The sequence below is a fragment of the Cyprinus carpio genome, chromosome B22 (assembly GCF_018340385.1).
Source record: "Cyprinus carpio isolate SPL01 chromosome B22, ASM1834038v1, whole genome shotgun sequence".
NCBI classification, from domain to species: Eukaryota; Metazoa; Chordata; class Actinopteri; order Cypriniformes; family Cyprinidae; genus Cyprinus; species Cyprinus carpio.
The window spans coordinates 1,366,682-1,387,686 of record NC_056618.1 but is presented as its reverse complement, the minus strand read 5'-3'; the positions used below and the strand labels follow the sequence as shown (position 1 = coordinate 1,387,686).

The window sequence follows — 21,005 nt, the reverse complement described above, 5'->3', positions numbered from 1 at the left end:
ATAATATGTTCTCTAAAACTATAAACTTTCAATAGTAAAATACAATGATAAACCTATTTTGTAGCCTAATAAAGGGACAGCATAAAAAAATGCGATCTTACAATAAAAGGAATAAGAACAACTTAGTTCAATTATAAAACAGCACTTATTTACTATACATTTTATATACAGAACCATTTATCTGTTGTAGTAATTCTAAATTGTGACAATATGCTTCTTGTATTAGGCAGCATGTGTTTAGTGGTGTGATGTCCACCCTGTTCCAAGCCCTTCTTCAGATAATATGATTAAATCATGGTAATTTAAAAAAAAAATTGAATGGAAAGGTACCAAGCTGAAATGGCACCGAATAGTAAGAATGACCCAAATATCATTGGAGATTTTTGAAAGTATAAGGCATTTGGTAACTGACTAATAATCTTTTCTTTGCCATTAAAATTAAATTACCGAACATAAACAGGAAGCCTGATAAAAATGCTCATTTAAAAGAAAACAAAATCTCAAACGGACTTAGATGTTTTTACATCTGAAGTCTTCATTCATATCTGTATGTATACAGTATATACTGTGTGTATATATGTATATATGTAAATGTGTCTCGCTGACATCAGATAGTTGCGGACATGTTGCAACTTTAATATTACCTGTAAAGGAACATATACTGTTCTTTGTATTTTCCTCTTCCCAGGCGTGTGCTGATCACCATCTTGTAATTAATTGTACTGTAGAACCTGTCAAAGAACAGTCAGCCACGGTTAGTATTTTGTTTTGTAAGAACGTTTTCCACAGAATACAAACCAGTTTGACTCACTCATTCAGCGCTTTGAGAAACTCCTTATGTTCTAGGGAGAATGATATATGGCTTTTATAGCCCATCATGGATTTTAGGTGCGTCTTGGGCCCTGCCTTACCTTTGCCCGTGAGGCTTGTGCACAGCACGGATGGATCAGATGTTTTTGTATCCCCCTAATTTGTGGTCTGGATGTTGAAAGAAAGTTTCGCACAAACTTCAGAGGTTTTGATTCCTTTGTCACGTTGAAACGGAATGATTAAAGACATTAAATTAAGAAGGCAATTAGATGATGCAACAAGCCAATAAAAAATGTTTCTGAAGTTTGTTTTTTTTTTAATAAAACTTATGCTCAGTAATGGCAATACCATATGAGTACAACCCATATAGAATAATGAATATAGTAATTAGATAGATAGTAGTACATGCTTCTTCAGAACAAGGGTTATTCAAAATGGTCTACTGTGTAAAATTTCTTCAACTTCGTCTCTCTTCACCTACATTTCTGGCCATGCCCTCCGCTGTCGTGACCTTTACACATGCATGAATGCCTTTATCATGCAGCTGTCAACAAGTACAGTGAATCATCCGTGCTCTAACACTGTACTGTTGCAATCACTACATTCCTTTTTAAAACAAAGACAAGCAGAAGAACCTGTTTCAGGAGTGTAAGAGAGGTTTATGAGAAAAGAATACGGGCATAAAAGAGATCACTAACATTAACATTAACATTTAGCATGCATTTAGCAGGCGCCTTTTATCCAAAGCGACTTACAGTGCATTCAGGCTATACATTTTTATTTATTTATTTTTTTACCAGTAGACGACTCCACTAGAGTACCACTAGACGATTCTTCAAATGGTGAAACAGTGTAAAATATGTTTTCAATTGGTCTAGTGAACCTTGATTTGAAATGTCAAAGGTACTCTATAAAAGGGTAAATCTGATCAGTTAGAGAAGGAAATTCTATTCTATAAAAAAGAACAAATCTATTAACAAATGTGACAAGATGAAATCACCAGTTTTCTGCAGAAAAGAGAAATCGCATATGAATGACAATCTTTTGTGAACATGACACCTGTACGTCAAACTGTATGACAATGGCTGTGATTTTTAAACCAAAGTTATGTATTTCAAGTGGTTTTTACTTTCCATTTTCATTCAACATCACAAGTAGAAGACAAGTTTAGGAGCTTTATTTCCAAGATTCCCATTTGTGGGTGTGACTGAGAAGGTGTTTTTTTAATTAAAATAATAGTATATATGTACATATATATATATATTAGAATATTTGTAAAAACAACAAGGTTCTCAATAAACATGAGAACCTTACTTGATTTTCAGAAGTCAAAAGTTTATAAGGTTTTAGAATCCACAAAACAAAACTTAACTTGCAAGCACTGGTCCAAGATGCTCTGAGAGAAAAAAGTGATTCCGAAAATCAACAGCGTACTTATATTGGACACCTGTAGTAACCCTGATTGGCTGAAGCGCGGGAACCTGTGGAATTGATTTGGCCAAGCCCTAATTTTACAACAACCTAAATAATAAAGAGTTCCTCCCTCCTGATCAAACACTGACTGGAGTGGAATGCTGAGCGTGCACAACCCAGGTGAGTTCAGATAATACAATCATCCTCATAAGCTGCTGCTGCGTTTAAAGGATTTGCACTGGAAGGTGGAAAAAATAATTGGACAGTTTGGAGAGAGAATGGCCTGGTACGTTCACCGACAAACACACACACAAAGAAAAAAAAAAAGAAAAAACTTTTTTGAGACACATGTAAAACTGTAGTAAAATAAATTGAAGAGACCTGTTTCCATCAGTCAGGTGTAACAGGAAGCTGCTGCAAAGGATGCAGTTCTTATTTTTGGAAATATATAGAAAATTTATAACAAATTCTGCAGTTGAAGTTAGATTTGGGAATAAAACTGTGAGGTTGACATACTGGAATCATAAACATCACCAACACACCTGAATCTTTCATGAACTCTGTGGATCAAAATGAATCCAAATCAAAAAACTAAAATGAATCAGTGCACTTTGTCGGTAACACTCACATTTGGGTAACCCTCGGGGTCCTGACTGTGCAGAAAAAAAGCATTAGGTGTCAATTCGTTCCTGGAGACTGTTCTGCGGAGAATTGTTTCAAAATATTTGCCTGGAAGTGTCTAGTGAGTCTGAACTCTGAAGAACTTGATTACTTTGGTTCAGGTGTGTTTGATTAGGGTTGGAGCTAAACTCTGCAGGACAGGGTCTCTGTGTTCGTCAGCATTAGGGTTTCCTTTTTGTTATAATAAAAATCTATTTTTAAACTAATTTATTAATTTTAATGAATATGTCTATTAAACGCTATTTTGAAGGAAAACCATTAGCTGAAACAATGCAATGAGCATCATGTCTGAAGAGACGGTAAAAATTAAAACCACAAACTTAGTAAACATGACTGTTTCATCGTAGAAAGTCGTATGAAACACAACAACAAACAAGTTCGATATTCGCTCTTTAAAAGTATTGTAGGGACTTGTTGGATTTTCTAATCTTTATATATTCATCGATGCTATCAGGATTAGACGATTAAGACATCATAACATTTTATCGAATGAGTTCGCCGGTGTTGGCATTTCTTTATTGTCTATTCTAAAACTTAAATAAACATAAATTAAAAATAAAAAAAATTAATAAATGTATATTAAATGTTTTTGTCAAATGTATTATTTTTTTTATTTATTGACGTTATAATGGTATTCAAATACTTATTTTTGCAGGAGGTAAAAAAAAAAAAACCCTCAAGGCTCCCAAAAAGCAGTCGAAGGAGATGGACGATGTAAGTTCAGCTGTACACTGAGGTTTCTGTTGAAGTGTTTCTACATAAACACTGAGATCACGGTTTGTGGACAGATGAGCTGCTTAGAGTTAAGTAATGACTAGCGAAGATTTGAAATGCTTTTCACATTTTCATTACCGGTTTAATCATTTAGAAGGAGTTACACCGCACTCACGATCACCAAGGTGCCAGACAAACAAGACTGAAAATCTCAAAAAATAAACTGTCTGCACACTTGAATCCTGGTCACAAATTTACTCACGCTTTCGGTCAAACGACCATCCTCAGGGCATGCGGTGACACAAAATGTAGTAATCAACTTAACTGTTCAAAACACATCAGGACAATCAACGTGATTACCACACCTGTGAAGGCCAGGTAGGAGAGTTGTAGTCCATTCCAGGAGTTGTAGTTTTTCTTTAACCTACCCAACATACTGAGTTATTCAGGTACCTTATACCAGGTGAAAATCCAAACTACAAAAAACAGACATAATTACAAATATACAAAATACATACATGCTGATAAGTACATGGAGTATTCAGAAGAACTACCAAACCGCACTGCAGACCAAGACTTATAAAACAGTATAAAGGTTTTACAAATGGTACAGTTGTAACTATAGCATGACACTCATGTCGAAGTCCACATTTAAACCTTTGGGATGGGCATCCAAAGGAACCAGTACAGTTCCCTTTGACATATAAGCACTTTATCAATGTTACACCCTAGGTAATTTAATCTGCTCAATTCCCTGGAAACGGAGAGAGAGACTCTGAATGAGCACACTCTGTAAAGTGACAGGCCACAGGGTAGTTAGGTCGCACGTCTAATAGAGCTTTATGCTCACTAATCCCGTTTTAAAAACAACGTGTGGTCTTACCCATACATACACCATGTCACAAGGACATCTTAAAATGTAGATAACATTCTTAGTTTTACATGTAATCATGCCCTTCACATTGTAACCTTACCGGATCTGGGGTGTTTAAAATCATAGGTCTTGTGCATATTATTACCATCCCTAAGAGGTGCTAAGAGTGTTTGGGTAGAGCCGATTTATACATGCTTTAACTACCCCATTAAGGGAGGTTAGCCCGCCTGACACAAACAGCAGCGGGATTCTAACTTATCCTGAAGAGAGGGATCATCATGATAGATGCCAATATTTCATGGTGTTTTTAATTATAGTAAAGGATCTTGAGTAAAAGTAGTTATGCAGGAGACAGAAAAACTTTATCCTTAACACACTTTTTCAAAAGGTGTGGCCGTGTAGAAAGGGCTTATATTATATGCCCTTCCTTTTAGTGGGATAAACCTCAGTTAAAACCCGTCACATCATAAGACTTCAAACTCTTCAATTGAATGACAACCAAGTTCAAGTCTATAGAATTGACCTAGGGCAAAGCCGCTTTTTTTTAGCAATTGGGATGCAGCTGCTTGCCAGAAGGGAACTTAATTATGACAGTCTCTTTAATATAGAGGGTTGTGGTCAGTCTACCATCCAGTTTGACTACTATGTCTAAGAAATGTACACGTTTGAGTCAGATCGCTATGAATTGAGTCATCCTGTTGAGGTGAATGGTGAATTCATTCCGCTCATCTTGGGACCCTTAAAACACACAAGACATCATCTAAATATCTAGCAAACTGATGATATTACTGTAGAAGGGATTTCTCTGTCCCTCATTAAAAATAAACTGTTGTCCAGAGAATCCAACATACGTTAGCATAACTGGGGGCAAATGTACTCCCCTATACTTGTGCCTTTAACTTGAGGTATTATTCTCCATGAAAGTGAAAGAAGTTTAATCTAAGGATTCATCAAAACAAAACACAAAAGAAATAGTAGGATTAACATCCTCAGCTGTACATTCTGCAAGTAGTATTCTAGTGCTGTGTAATAAACTCGTTCATGAGAAATATTGGTATAAAGACTTTCTACATCAAACGTAGCTAAAATGGTATCAAAGGAAGATTCTGGAGTTCAGAGATTTTATTAATAACATCCCTAGAGTCTTGTACATAAGCAGGTAGATTTTTCACAAAAGGTTTGATGAAAAAATCCACAAAATTTGATAATGGCTCTAGTAGTGACTCGTTACTAGCAACTATGGGTCTGCCCTTAGGTTTGATAAGGCTTTTGTGTATTTTAGGAAGCATATAAAATGCCGGGGTGACCGGATGTTGTCTATTGAGATAGCTGTACTCTTCTTTGGTTATCCAATTTTGTTCTAGGGCTTGAGTAGTCAGCTCACTAATTATTTTTTGAAAATCAAAAGTGGGGTCACACTTAAACTTCCTATAGAATGTTCAGTTGTATTTGACGGTATGCCTCAGTTACATAGTCAGTTGTATTAAGAATAACAATCGCCCCCCCCCTTATCTGCTGGCTTTATTATAATATCTGTATCTTTAGCAAGCTCTTGAATGGCATTTCTTTCATCCTGACACAAATTTTGCTGATGGGAGTAAGGCATAGTCTGTAGCTTCTCAAAAATCTCCTGTTCAACAACCCTACAGAATGTGTCAATCGAGGGGTGGTTTACATGAGGTACAAATGTACTTTTAGGCTTAAACATAGGTTTAACTAAACTCTGGTTTTCATTCACAGTCCCAAACAAATGTCTCAATTTAATCCTTCTGAAAAAAAGGAACAAGGAATTTTATTATAATAAAGCCAGCAGATAAGGGGGGGGGCGATTGTTATTCTTAATACAACTGACTATGTAACTGAGGCATACCGTCAACTGAATGATGAAACATTCTATAGGAAGCTTAAGTGTGACCCCACTTTTGATTTTCAAAAAATAATTAGTGAGCTGACTACTCAAGCCCTAGAACAAAATTGGATAACCAAAGAAGAGTACAACCCACCACAATAGACAACATCGGCATTTTATATGCTTCCTAAAATACACAAAAGCCTTATCAAACCCAAGGGCAGACCCATAGTTGCTAGTAACGAGCCACTACTAGAGCCATTATCAAATTTTGTGGATTTTTTCATCAAACCTTTGTGAAAAATCGACCATGCCTATGTTACAAGACCTCTACGGGATGTTATTAATAAAATCTACTGAACTCCAGGATCTTCCTTCTGATACCATTTTAGCTAGCGTTTTGAATGTATGAAGAACGTCTTTATACCAATATTTCTCATGAACGAGGTATTACAGCACTAGAATACTACTTGCAGAATCGCCCTGAGGATGTTAATCCTCCTAACACTTTCATCTGTGATTTGGCATCATCAATCCTTAGATTAAACTTCTTTGCTTTCCACCAGGGAGAATATTACCTCCAAGTTAAAGGCACAAGTATGGGGAGTACATTTGCCCCCAGTTATGCTAACTTGTATGTTGGATTCTCTGAACAACAGTTTATTTTTAATGAGGATTCGAAATCCCTTCTACATGTAGTATCATCAGATATTTTAGATATTTAGATGACGTCTTGTGTGTTTTTAAAGGGTCCCAAGATGATTCTGAATGAATGTCCCCATTCACCTCAACAGGATGAGCTCAGATCTTAACATTCACTGTAGAATCTGACATCCAAAATGTTGTGCATTTTCTTAGAACATGTGGTCAAACTAGAGGATGGTAGACTGACCCACAACCCTCTATCGTAAAGAGACTGATCGCAATTCGTTCCTTCTGGCAAGCAGCTCGCATCCCGTGCCCTAAACAACGGCCTGCATATCTGATGATCTGATATTATATCATATAATATATAACTAACCATCTCATAATAAAAAATATAATAACCCACCATCGCAAAGATATACTGATGATCCCACTGATATTGATATCATATAATTAGCCCCTCTGATCCCGCCACACCTCCTGTCCCATTCTACTGTGTTACAGGATAAATTTAGGAAATATTGGCATCTAAATCTGACCCTTTGTTGTAGAATCCACCTTTGTTTGTGTCCAGACGGGGCCCTAACCGTCCAACCTCCGCAATAGGGTAGTTAAAGCATGTATAAAATCAGCTCCTACCCAAACACTCTTAGCACCTCTTAAGGGATGGTAACTATCCCTGTGGGCAATGTGTGTGCCCAATGTAATAATACACACAAGGACCTATAATTTTAAACAGGTACCCCAGATCCGGTAAGAGGTTACAATGTGAAGGGCATGATTACATGTAAATCTAAGAATGTTATCTACATTTAAGATGTCCTTGTGACATGGTGTATGTGGGTAAGACCACACGTTGTTTAAAACCAGAGAGGATCAGTGAGCATCAAAAGCTCTATTAGACGTGCCCGACCCTAACTACACTGTGGCCTGTCACTTTACAGAGTGTGCTCATTCAGTCTCTTCTCTCCGATTTTCCAGGGAATTGAGCAGATTAAATTACCTAGAGGTGGCAACACATTGATAAAGTTCTATGTCAAATGGGAACTGTACTGGATTCATACTTTGGATGCCTTATACCACGAAAGGTTTAAATGTGGACTTCGACATGAGTGTCATGCTATCACAGCTGTACCATTGTTATAAGTCGTTGATACTACTTTTTTATAAGTCTTGAATACTGCAGTCTGTGAAGGTTTACTGGATGTCCTTTGCAGTCTCCATGCACTTTATGCAGCATGTATAGATTGTTTTGTATATTTTGTACATTATGTCTGTTTTTTGTAGTGGGGATTTTCACTAAAAGGTGTAAATTACCTAGATAACTCAGTTATGTTTTGGTAGGTTAAAGAAAAACTACAACTCCCACCATTGGACTACAACTCTCCTACCTGGCCTTCACAGGTGTGGTAATCACTGTTGATTGTCCTGATGTGTTTGAAACACAGTTTAAGTTGATTGCTACATTTATTGTCTGTATGCCCTGAGGATGGTCCGTTGGAACCGAAAGGCTTGTAATTAAATTTGTGACAAGGACCAAGTGTGCAGACAGTTGCCTTTGAGATTACCGTTTAATCGCCCGCACCCATCCCTCAGGAGGACATGGCTTTCAAACAGAAAACAGAAAGAGGAGCAGAAAGCAATGCAAACAAAGCTTGAAAGCCATACAAGGACCTTTAAGTAGCAGACACATAAAGCCACCAGAAATCTTTCTATAGTGTTCTGAGTTTTCTCTTTGACAACAAGCAATTTGTTTTGTTTTCTTCCTCGTGAGCTGGAGGAGGAATCAAGAAGTCTGGGAAGAAATGAATGTGTTTCTGTGTATATCTGTTTCGTCGCGTAAACCAATCGACCTCATGATTTGCTCCACAGTGGCTTAATTAAAAATGAATTATTTTTTAGTTTATATTTCTCTTGTAAAGGAATAAAGTTTGTAATGACTGTGTATTTCAGTTTCGGATGTTTAATGTCTTTGTGAAATATTCATTTTGATTATGCACAATATCCAAAACATCAAGTAAACTTGAGTCTCATGTAAACAATCACAGAAGTGTTTCTACAAGCTTCTCCATCTGATTCCTGAGGCACACTTTTCTTGTCCACAAATGTCTCATCTTTGTTCAACCTAAAAACAAAAAAACACTTTTTTTTTTTTGTGATGTGTCTTTAATCATTTTGCTGTTGTTCACGTCTCTTACATTTAAGCTGCTTCCATGTTTACTTCAGCTTCAATTTGTACTGATAGTGGCTCACTGCCAGCCTAGAAGAAGATACCTGTGCTTTTAGTAAAATGTTGATCAAGTCCCTCTCCAAAACAACATTCGTAAGCTGTTCATGCACCGAAAACTGCATGTTCCTCATGGTAAGTGTGATTAAAAAGAGGTTTTCAATCCAAATAAAAACTGATTCTCGCTTACCTCCTCATCTGTCATCGTCTGTGAGGTCTTCTTGAAGTTGAATGATTTCCGCAGAGAATTTGGAACAACAGCATTCAGCATTACATTCCATACACCGCCAATCCTGTGTATGAATATGTGTCACATTAACTAGAGTGACATCAAATCAGATTCGCGGTTTGTGTGAAAGTGATTATTTACTGATCGTAGTATATTCATTGTAAGTTGCTGGCTGTGGTGTCCACACCACTGCATCAACCAGTGGAAGTTATTCCCAGAATCTGGTTCTTTCTCTTGGCTGCCACGACAGAGATATCTGCCATCATGCTTGAATTTCCAAAATCATGATAAGTACCTGTATCGATACATATATAAAAAATGTATCAAATCTATTTTTTTTGTGAACAATTCTGCATTGGATGCTGATTGGTCAAATACAGTACACACAGTAACAGCTACGGTTCTTCACATGTCAAGATCTAAATCTAATAGAATGATTACATTTATAAACTTAAATGTATTATTTTGTAAACATTTTGTTAAAGGAATAATGCATGGCTTCTAGTATCTTGAGACTTTAGAAATAGTAAATTGAGGGTTTGGAGCCAAAGATAAAAACCAATACATGAAAATATATAAATGTAGCTGCTTGTGTTTTCTGGTCTTGCATTTGTGTTTTTACTTCAGTCTTCCATTTCTCTCTGACACCGCGTAAACATCGCCATACAGTTCGTCAAGTTCTTTTTCTGCATCTTCTGGCTTTATATGGACTGGCATCAGCACCAAATCTTCAACACTGTTGAGACATGAGCGCAATTAATTTAAATGAATAAACTTCTGTCCACATACACAACTTCTGTTAGAGCTCAGCCACTGACCTTTCTGTTTCAGTTGTTTCGACTGTCAGTTGTGTAAAGTGGTAATGATGTTATTACCAGTGTTGGGCAAGCTACTTGGAAAATGTAGTAAGCTAAGCTAACAGTTACTCTTCGTTAAATGAAGCTTCACTACACTAAAGCTACAGCCCTGTGAAATGTAGCAAGGCCAAGCCACAACAACACGGGCAAAAGTAGTTTACTACATCTAAGCTATTTTTTAAAAAAATAATTTTTATATTGAACCAACATCATACCAAGTCAATGCTCTCAGTGATCAATACAACTGTCAGTCAAGCAGATAGACAGGTATAATAGTTCAGTTTAGTTGTTTATTCAACAGCTGTTCCAAATCAATTTGGCAACAAAAATCAGTCTTAACCATCTTCAAGAATCAAGAAATAAAAAGACTCTGTAACTCTAAAAACTATTTATTTACTCGCTAACTGCTCGTTTTCTTAAAAAAAAAAAAAAAACACTAGCTACTCTAATCTTTTTGTATTCTCTATCTTTGTTTTCTTTTTATTTATTATACACAACAAAAGCAAAAAAAGGCCTCTAAATTCAAAAAACTTCTATTACATACCAAGTGCTAAGTCCGAGACTTTTATAAAGCACTTATATATCATTGCTCTTTGCTGATTTTGATTTCTTCCATTGTGCTCATTTGTAAGTCGCTTGATAAAAGTGTCTGCTAAATGACTGAATGTAAATGGTAACCCTTCACAATAAGGCCTGCCTGGTTAACATTAGTTAAATTTAGTGTAGGTAACACTAACTAAGAATGAACAATACCTTTCAACATTTACTAATGCATTATTAAAATCAAGCTGTGTTTGTTGTCATTAATTAATGTGACTAGAACTAACATGAACTACAAATGAACGACTGTATTTTCATTAACAAAGATGAATAAATACTGTAATGTATTGTTCATTGTACGTTCATGTTACATTAGCTAACATTAATGAAATCTTACTGTACTGTATAGTGTTACCATACAGATGTATAGGCCTACAAATAACTTAGGCTACGTTTATTTGCATCGTTGCATGTGTCATTCATTATATTATTAACGTTTCACCAAAATCAAGTTTAAATACTAAGTTTTTTAATGTTTCGAATGTTTTCCCCGTCATTAACGCCACATCTGAAGGCAGTACGGGTATCATGAACTTGCGGTTGTACAGTTTTCTGTCGCTATGTGGGCGCTCTGCTTTTTCTGTTATTATTTGGCCAAAGTATCATATTATAAAAGATTCAACGCTCTCACGGCTATCTGACTGTGACTTCACAACAAATGCTAAGACACTTTCTCGCCCTCAAATACAAAAACATTAGCCTTATAAATATAGTGTTTTGAGTAAAGAGAACGCTGTACCCTTATTCAATCAACAGTTATTTTATTTTAATCTTCATACTGCAAACAAACCAAGATCCTCCAACTGCGCGCCGCACCGAGAGGCTGGAAGAATAATGAGGTTTGACTGACAGTTTGAGGAGCCAATGACGTTACGAGGTTTAGTGGCGGGGGCGTTTCTACCGGTCCGAAATCAGTGATCCTTAGCAGTTATATTTCCGATTTGAGCTTGAGTTTCAGAAATGCTTGGATATTGTAACGTCAGCTTTAGATGACGCTACCACGCTACCTGATCAAAAAAAGAGATTAGCTACCGAAAAGCTATTTGATTAAGAAAGCAGCTGACGCCTACCACCACGCTTACTAAGAAATGTTAAACCACTACGCCACGACGCCACCGTCGATCACCGGTTATTGGCTAATAACACAATTAGGGAAAACTGATTTTTGTCATTTCTTAAGCTTGAATTTATCGCCAGCTGCAAAGGTCTGGGGGCCAATGATAAAAACTGAAAATATGCTGCATTGTACAATAGCCAAAATCATGACTCTTATCACACACATAATTTAGCTACACTAAGATGATAGACAATTACAGCACATCTATGCCATACTTACCTGTGTTAATGACATCTGAATCGCCCACCAGCATATGGTTCTGTGGAGAAAGCATCTTCATCTCCAGGCTGATTGTCTTTGTATTGGTAAGAGTCGACCACATCCACCACTTGTCCCTTCATATTGAAAATGCAGAGTTATTAGTCTTTAAATAGCCATATAAAGGCTTTTTTAAGGAGTTCTTCATACATGGAATTATGTACACAGGTCGTGATAAGACTATAAGGGCCCCTGGGCTTTTTACCTTCTGAGGGGCCCAGGGCTAGACACAGGATTCGCCCGATTGCCCGAGGCTAGTGTGAATGACGCCGACAGTAGATCTGAACGGTCACTGTCCGATCGGGCCAGTGCTGTAGGGTGCGTGCTATATGTAGTCTAAGATATCGTAATTGTTGATTTAACGATCTGATATCGAAGTAGCCTATGCATCTCTACCCTACAAAAAAAACAAAACAAAAACACCCATTCTGTGTAACGATGCACCACGGACGAAGTCTAGTAGGTTAGACTTGTGCACGGATTTAGTCTTAATGGCCTCAGAATTCAACATGCCCCTGTATATATTTCATATAATTAATAATTTAATATCTATGTTAACCAATATTACACAAAGAGTGCCGCTTCTCCAAATATTAGCATGATACAAATGTGATGATTTTATTCACGACAGTTTAATAAACAAGAACTTAATATGAAGTGACTTTACATTTTTAGACACCAAATCATCTGTTTCTCATTGTATTTTTGCCAACTAAAATGGTTCCAAAGTCCACAGAATTGTTTTGCGTCTCTGAGCAACACTTCCTGAGTGAATCAGCCGCTTGAATGAATCGGTTGAATCTCAATTATTTGCTCATTAACAGTGATTATAGGGCCATTTTCTTGTCTTTTACTTTTATTAATTTTTTGTTGTGGGGCCAGTGAAAATTTTGGTGGGGCAAGTAAAAATTTGAATCATTGGTCTCACCGGGTTGAGCTCCACTCTTCATCCATTGGAATCCGTATATCAATCGTTAAAAGCTATGAACAACTCTTTACTGTTAGGGCCGTTGAATCTATTACGAATGCTACTCCCACCAGGTGGCAACAAGTGACTGTTAAAAAATGCATTTGTCGAATCATTCTCACTCTTAATTCAGTATTGCATGATGTCTGTTTTCTGCACACGCCGCTTAGGGTGTGTCAGTCAACACGAAAGTACAGAGATCTTTTCATGACTTATTATTGCGATTAAAAGTTGTTTAACATCAAGCACGCCCTACACTCCATTTTCTCATTCATGCATTTTTTTTGTTAAAACGAAATGTGCCCAAATATCTTGCTTTAAAGAAGTGACTTAACATCGCTTAATTGTTTGTTTCTTGAAGGCATACGCGAACTTTAATAGTAACGAGTGCTTTATTTAAATCATTATGTTAGTATGATAAGGCCTATTTAATTACATGTATGCAGAATCTTCATCTTTCCCCTAGGCCTGTGCTAAAAATATGATGTTATTTTTCTGACGCTCTCACTTTATCTTGTTCTGTTTTTTTCTTTTTTGCGAACCACTTCTTCATATTTACGACATTGCTGTCACATTAGATTAGCTTTTATTAGATTAGTTATTGTCATCATTAGAATACGCGGTACTATCTTATAAAGAATTCAACGTGTATGTCACGTGAAGTTCGAGCAAGCAGGCCAATAACTGAATGCTTTCAGACAATGATGAATTTTATTGGATTTCAGACAATTAAATAATGCCCAATCAGACTGAAGATTGCAGGGTTCACTGAGTGAGAGGGTTTGACTGACACTTCTCGAGCAGGACGCATAAACGCCCGCACGCATATCTCAAAGCAAAGTTTATAAAGCCGTAATTTTAAAGGGACAGCCAACGAATTATAAAAATCCGATTACAATATTTTCTCCGCATCATCGGGGTCCTCCCCAGCCTGGGGCCCTGGGCTTAAGCCCAGGTGTTGTGCATTAAGTCACACTATATATATATATATATATATATATATATGTATATATATATATGCAAGTTTACTCACTAGCTCAACATGAACAAGCAGGTCAAGAATCTGAATTCATTGTGTGTCATTTAAGTAAATTCACGGTCATGTCTTCAAATGTCTAAATGTGTTCATCTCCCCGACATCAGACAATTGCAGACATTTTGCAACTTTAAAATTACCTGTAAAGGAACATATACTGTTCTTTGTATTTTCCTCTTCCCAGGCGTGTGCTGATCACCATCTTGTAATTAATTGTACGGTCATACCTGTCAAAGAGCAGTCAGCCATGGTTACAACTTTATTTTACAATAACATTTTTTGCTGAAAAACACATCTGTTTGACTCACTCATTCAGCGCTTTGAGAAACCTTTCCACTGCAATTCCACTAGAATCCACCACCTCAAGAATAAGGATGATGTCATAGCGTGACACTATCTGAAGGAATGGAGCGATGAAAAAAACGCACAATTATTCTATCAATATACCACACACACTACTCCTTTCATGAAGGATTATTAAGATAAATATCATGTTACAGAATCAGAGAATCGTTTAAGAGGAAGTTCCCTGGTAAGTGTTCGTCAAGATGTTTTGCAGCCCATCATGACTCTGGACTCTCTGTAAAAATGATAATACATGGGGCAACTTTTTTAAAGCAATGTTGCTTGGGGACTTTCCCATTGAGAATGGCTCATATATTTTTATCTGGATACTTTAGATTGGTCTTGGGCCCCTGTATCTCACCTGGTTGCCCGTTGATGACAACATTGCCCAGCAACATTGTTCAACATGTTGCCCAGTGTATCATCACCTTAAGTGTGGTCTGGCCTCACCTTGAACAAAGTTTCCTGCACAAACATTTCAGAGAGTTTTGCATTCCCAAATCTTTGTACGTTGAAAGACGCGACCTTCATGATGCCTGTAAAACATTAAATTAAGAGGAAAGCGAATTAGACAGATAATGCAACAAGCCAATAAATAAATGTTTCTGAGAAGTTTGTTTGAATGTTTTTAATAAAACTTATGCTCAGTAATGGCAATACAAATATGAGTACAACCCATATAGAATAATGAATATAGTAATTAGATAGATAGTAGTACATGCTTCTTCAGAACAAGGGTATTCAAAATGGTCTACTGTAAAATTTCTTCAACTCGTCTCTCTTCACCTACATTTCTGGCCATGCCTACCGCTGTCGTGACCTTTACACATGCATGAATGCCTTTATCATGCAGCTGTCAACAAGTACAGTGAATCATCCGTGCTCTATTTTCTTCGAACACTGTTGCAATCACTACATTCCTTTTAAAACAAAGACAAGCAGAAGAACCTGTTTCAGGAGTCGCCAGAGAGGTTTATGAAGAATTCGGGCATAAAAGAGATCACTAACATTAACATTAACATTTATGCATTTAGCAGACGCTTTTATCCAAAGCGACTTACAGTGCATTCAGGCTATACATTTTTATTTATTTATTTTTTTACCAACAAACGACTCCACTAGAGTACCACTAGACGATTCTTCAAATGGTGAAACGAAACCTTAAAATATGTTTCAATTGGTCTAGTAGACAACGATTTGAAATGTCAAAGGTACTCTATAAAAGGGTAAATCTGATCAGTTAGAGAAGGAAATTCTATTCTCTAAAGAAGAACAAGTCTATTAACAAATGTGACAAGATGAAATCACCAGTTTTCTGCAGAAAAGAGAAATCGCATATGAATGACAATCTTTTGTGAACATGACACCACCAGCCCGTCAAACTGTGACAATGGCTGTAGTTTTAAACCAAAGTTATGTATTTCAAGTGGTTTTACTTTCCATTTCATTCAACATCTCACAAGAAAAGACAAGTTTAGGAGCTTTATTTCCAAGATTCCCATTTGTGGGTGTGACTGAGAGGATGTTTTTTAATTAAAAAATAATAATTATATATGTATATATATATATATATTAGAATATTTGTAAAACAACAAGGTTCTCAACAAACATGAGAACCTTACTTGATTTTCAGAAGTCAAAAGTTTATAAGGTTTTAAGAATCCACAAACAAAACTTAACTTACCCAAGCACTGGTCCAAAGATGCTCTGAAGAAAAAGTGATTCCGAAAATCAGCAGCATTACTTATATTGGACACCTGTAACCTGATTGGCTAGACGCAGGAACCTGTGGAGTGATTTGGCCAAGCCCTAATTTTGACAACCCTCTAAATAATAAAAGAGTTCCTCCCTCTGATCAAACACTGACTCGGAAGTGGAATGCTGAAGCGTACTGTAGGTGAGTTCAGATAATACAATCATCCTCATACAGCTGCAACACGTTTAAAGTTGCACTGGAAGGTGGAAAAATAATTGGACAGTTTGGAGAGAATGAGACAATTTACTTGTTCTCGACAAACACACACACACAAAGAAAAAAAAAAGAAAAACTTTTTTCGAGACACATGTAAAACTGTGAAGTAAAATAAGTGAAGGAGCCTGTTTCCATCAGTCAGGTGTAACAGGAAGCTGCTGCAAAGGATGCAGTTCTTATTTTTGAAAATATATAGAAAATGAATAACAAATTCTCCAGTTGAAGTTAGATTTGGGAATAAAACTGTGAGGTTGACATACTGGAATCATAAACAACGCAACACACCTGAATCTTCAAGGAACTCTGTGACTCAAATGAATCAAATCAAACCAAAATGAATCAGGCACTTGACGGTAACACTACATTTGAGTAACCCCTGGGGTCCTGACTGTGCAGAAAAAAGCATTAGGTGTCCATTCGGTTCCTGGAGGGCCCCTGTTCTGCGGAGAATTGTTTCAAAATATTTGCCTGGAAGTGTCTAGTGAGTCTGAACTCTGAAGAACTTGATTACTTTGGTTCAGGTGTGTTTGATTAGGGTTGGAGCTAAACACTGCAGGACAGGGTCTCTGTGTTCGCCCAGTATTAGGTTTCCCTTTTTTATTGTTATAATAATAATCTATTTTAAATCCACTTATTAATTTTAATGAATATGTCTATTAAACGTTTATTTTGACAGCCCTAGCATCATGTCCTAAAAACGCATTAGCTAAACAATCTTAGCATCATGTCCTGAAGAGACGGTAAAAATTAAAACACAAACGCTAAACATGACTGTTTCATCGTGTAGAAAGTCGTATGAAATACAGAGGTTGAGGTTTCTGTTGAAGTGTTTCTACATAAACACTGAGATCACGGTTTGTGGACAGATGAGCTGCTTAGAGTTAAGTAATGACTAGCGAAGATTTGAAATGCTTTGCACATTTTCATTACCGGTTTAATCGCCTGCACCCATCCCTACAGGAGGACATGGCTTTCAAACAGAAACAGAAAGAGGAGCAGAAAGCAATGGAACAGCTGAAAGCCAAGGCTGCTGGGAAAGGACCTTTAAGTAAGAGACGCCAGAAATCTTTCTGTGGTTCTGAGTTTTTCTTTTGCCGACAATCAACTCTGTTTTGTTTCCGAAGCTGGAGGAGGAATCAAGAAGTCTGGGAAGAAATGTGTGTATATCTGCTTTGTCGCGGTAAAACCACCGACTCATGATTTGGCTCCACAGTGGCGACTAAAATGAATTATTTTTTAGTTTATATTTCTCTCGTAAAGGAATAAAGTTTGAAATGACTGTAAATTTTTAATTTCAAAACATTAAAATCTACAAATCCAAACACACCAAGTCTTCAACTTCAGTCTCATGTAAACAATCACAGAAGTGTTTCTACAAGCTTCTCCATCTGATCTCCGGAGGCACACTTTTCTTGTCCACAAATGTCTCATCTTTGTTCAACCTAAAAACAAAAAAAATTAATTTTATTTTGTCATGTGTTTTTAATCATTTTGCTGTTGTTCACGTCTCTTACATTTAAGCTGCTTACATGTTTACTCCAGCTTCACTTGTACTGGATAGTGGTCACTCACTCTCCGCGCCTGTGAAGAAGATACCTGTGCTTTAGTAAAATGTTGATCAAGTCCTTTCCAAAACAACATTCTGTAAGCTAAATGTCCAGTAATAACTCATGTCTTTATGGTAAGTGTGATTAAATATGATTCTCGTTTACCTCCTCATCTGTCAGTTCGTACTCCTTCTGGAAGTTGAATGATTTTGCAGAATTTGGAACAACAGCATTCAGCATTACATCTCCATACACCACAATCCTGTGTATGAATATGTGTCACATTAACGAGAGTGACATCAAATCAGATTCGTTAGTTTGTGCAGTGTGATTATTTACCGATCGTAAGTATATTCATTGTTGTTGCTGGCTGTGGTGTCCACACCATCTTCGATCAACCAGTGGAAGTTATTCCCTCTGGTGTTTGGTTCGTTTCTTGGCTGCCTCGACAGAATTAGCTTCCATCTGTGTTGCTGCACCCCCCAAAATCATGATTTCTGTATCGAACATATAGCAAAATGTAGCACTCTTTTGTTAGACAATTCTGGCATTGGGATCTGACTTGTCAAACTTACAGTCAATACAGTACAGCTACGTTGTTCGTCACATGTCAGACTAAATTCTAACAGAATGATTACATTTATAAACTTAAATTATTATATTTTTGTACCAGTTTGGTTAAAGGAATAATCATGAGGTCTAGTATCGTGAGACTGAGAAATAGTAAATTTGAGGTTTTTGAGCCAAAGATAAAAACCAATGACGTGACAATATATGAATGTAGCGGCTTGTGTTTTCTGGTCTGGCATTGTTTTTTTACTTCAGTCGTTGTCGCACTGTCTCTGTGACACCTAGGCAGACACGTCATGAGTTTTCCGTCAAGTGCGGTTCTTCTGCATCGTTCGCGTTATATATGGCTGCTAAGCACCACCAAATCGTCCCACACTGTTGATACATGATGCAAGTAGTTGGAAAGGATAAACCGTCGGTCCACTTATAGCAATCCCTTCTGTATAAGCGCCGCCACGGACCTTTCTTGGTTCAGAGTTGGGTTGAACGGGCAATTGTGTACACTGGTCAGAATGTTATTACACATTACAATTATTAGGAACAACAGAGTGGTGTCATGGTCCTGAAGCCTTGAATTTAATCCGTCAGCCTGCAGGTCCTGAGCCGACAACAGTGAGAAAAATGTCAAAAGATCATGCGAATCCCAGCAAATCAACGGGACCAATAATCAGGACAAATCCGAGAGTCTCTTGTAGTGGGTTTTCCACTTCAGATTTAGACCCCGGAGGCGGGAGTGGCCGTACTTTAACTGTGGTACCAAAAGATGCAGCGCACAAGCCGACGGTTCTCGGGCAAAAGAATCTTCATCTCCAGGCTGGATTGGTCTTCCATGGGGAAGACACAACCAAATCCACCACTTTTGTTCCCTTATAGTGAAAAAAAAATAGATATAGAATATATAGTGAGTCTGTGTGGATTTTTCTGTCTTTCAAAATAAGGTTGTGATCAAGCTCCTATGACAGTGGTCCTAGACATTCGGTGCCAGTTGAGTCCCCAGGACAGAATTTGTAATGATTGTGTAAATGAGTTACTTACTAGTTTCGGAATGCTAATCCATTCAAATTTACCGCCCCGCTACAATCAAACACAATAACATTTGGACCCTCAAAAAATATATCAATTAAAAATATGACTCGTAGATGAGGGGCAGTAGGCTAACGGCGCCAATTCCCCACAATAAGCTTGGGAGAACGCCACCGCAAATATAAGGAATAAAAATCAACAAATGCAAGTTTTTTCAAGACTGTTGGAGATCCGTATGGATACGAAGGCCGCACAAAATAGAGTTGTGTTATGCATACAGGGGGAATGCGTGAAAGGCTGTAAACAGGTGTTTTCCCCTGAATGGAATCGGCCCCCCTTTAAGTTTGATGAAAGAGTTTCCCTCGGAACCCACAGGCCCTTGATGGGTGGCGCTATGAACCTCTTCTTAAAGCTCGCTGCCGCATGTGAGACAGAGATAGTTTCTCTGGACGGGGGGGACAATGTCTGATGTCCCTGTACAGCAGCAACCTTTCAGAGGCGTTTCAGAGATACCAAATGATGGGAGGGTGTCGGCCCCTGACCACCAGGCCCTCCCCCTTGGGCTGCAAAATGTCCTGAAAGTAATTTAGTGACATCCTGAGGGAAATATGATCATACTTGTGGTCAATAGAGTCATTTAAATCGGTACATCTGCAACGGGCTCAGCTTGAGACACACCCTGAAGAAGGTACCATATTACCTATAATCAGATGAATGGGAGGTTACGAAAGGATATCACGAACGAACAACAAGACGTGGTTATAGAACTCCGCTGTGTTATTTTGTATAAACTGACCAAATATTCTCTTGACTTGCCTATTACACTGAGTGTGTGTCCCCCCTCATCGTGAGGTTGTGCTATCAGTGTCTAGACGTGCTGTTGGGGTGTGGGTGTTGTGTGTTTGTGTGTGGTTAGTGTGTGTGTGTTTGTACTGGACTGGTAATGCCTGTTATTGGGGTCCAAATGGTCGCCCACACTATAGTAAATAACGTAGAAATTTCGATCTAGTTGACAAATCTTATATTTGGTTTCCGCATGCGCAAACCGGGTTTTATACGTTAAGTTTCTTATGAACCTCAATCCCACGATGAACTGTTTTGAAAACCGAAAAGACCAACTGATTGTGGGTCTTTTGACACTTAAAAAGCACTGTGCAGGTTTTGTGTGACGGAGCCAGGTTTACCTGTAGGTTAAGGGTAAGGTGATGACAATAAATTCTATGTCTGAACACATAAAAGTCATTACTGCGCTATGGCACGAAACGCCGATT

At 37.5% G+C, this 21,005-nt stretch overlaps 1 protein-coding gene, 2 long non-coding RNA genes and 1 pseudogene across 6 annotated transcripts in view; 1 reads left to right on the top strand and 3 right to left on the bottom strand.

The window, feature by feature from the left end:
- LOC109062242 overlaps window positions 1–21,005 on the bottom strand; it is a 995,865-nt pseudogene that overhangs the window by 968,203 nt on the left and 6,657 nt on the right.
- LOC122141485 (deoxyribonuclease gamma-like) overlaps window positions 1–21,005 on the bottom strand; it is a 30,684-nt gene that overhangs the window by 8,353 nt on the left and 1,326 nt on the right. For 2 of the 4 annotated variants that reach the window (XM_042748999.1, XM_042749000.1), the window contains exons 1-4: window positions 15,413–15,558; window positions 15,073–15,158; window positions 14,586–14,674; window positions 645–731 (exon numbers count right to left, since the gene is read on the bottom strand). In XM_042748999.1, the coding sequence (XP_042604933.1) occupies window positions 645–731; window positions 14,586–14,674; window positions 15,073–15,158; window positions 15,413–15,452 (302 nt within the window). In that variant the 5' untranslated portion in view covers window positions 15,453–15,558. Of the gene's footprint in view, window positions 1–644; window positions 732–14,585; window positions 14,675–15,072; window positions 15,159–15,412; window positions 15,559–16,306; window positions 16,404–21,005 lie in introns of those variants that run through there. The other 2 variants (XM_042749003.1, XM_042749004.1) reach the window with 2 other exon arrangements.
- Window positions 3,569–17,764, top strand: LOC122141496. Its single transcript, XR_006157840.1, has 3 exons — window positions 3,569–3,618; window positions 17,555–17,642; window positions 17,719–17,764. It is a non-coding gene; the product is annotated as an uncharacterized LOC122141496 (long non-coding RNA).
- LOC122141497 lies at window positions 17,943–18,551 on the bottom strand. Its single transcript, XR_006157841.1, has 4 exons — window positions 18,481–18,551; window positions 18,307–18,403; window positions 18,109–18,175; window positions 17,943–18,036 (listed from the first exon to the last, which is right to left on the bottom strand). It is a non-coding gene; the product is annotated as an uncharacterized LOC122141497 (long non-coding RNA).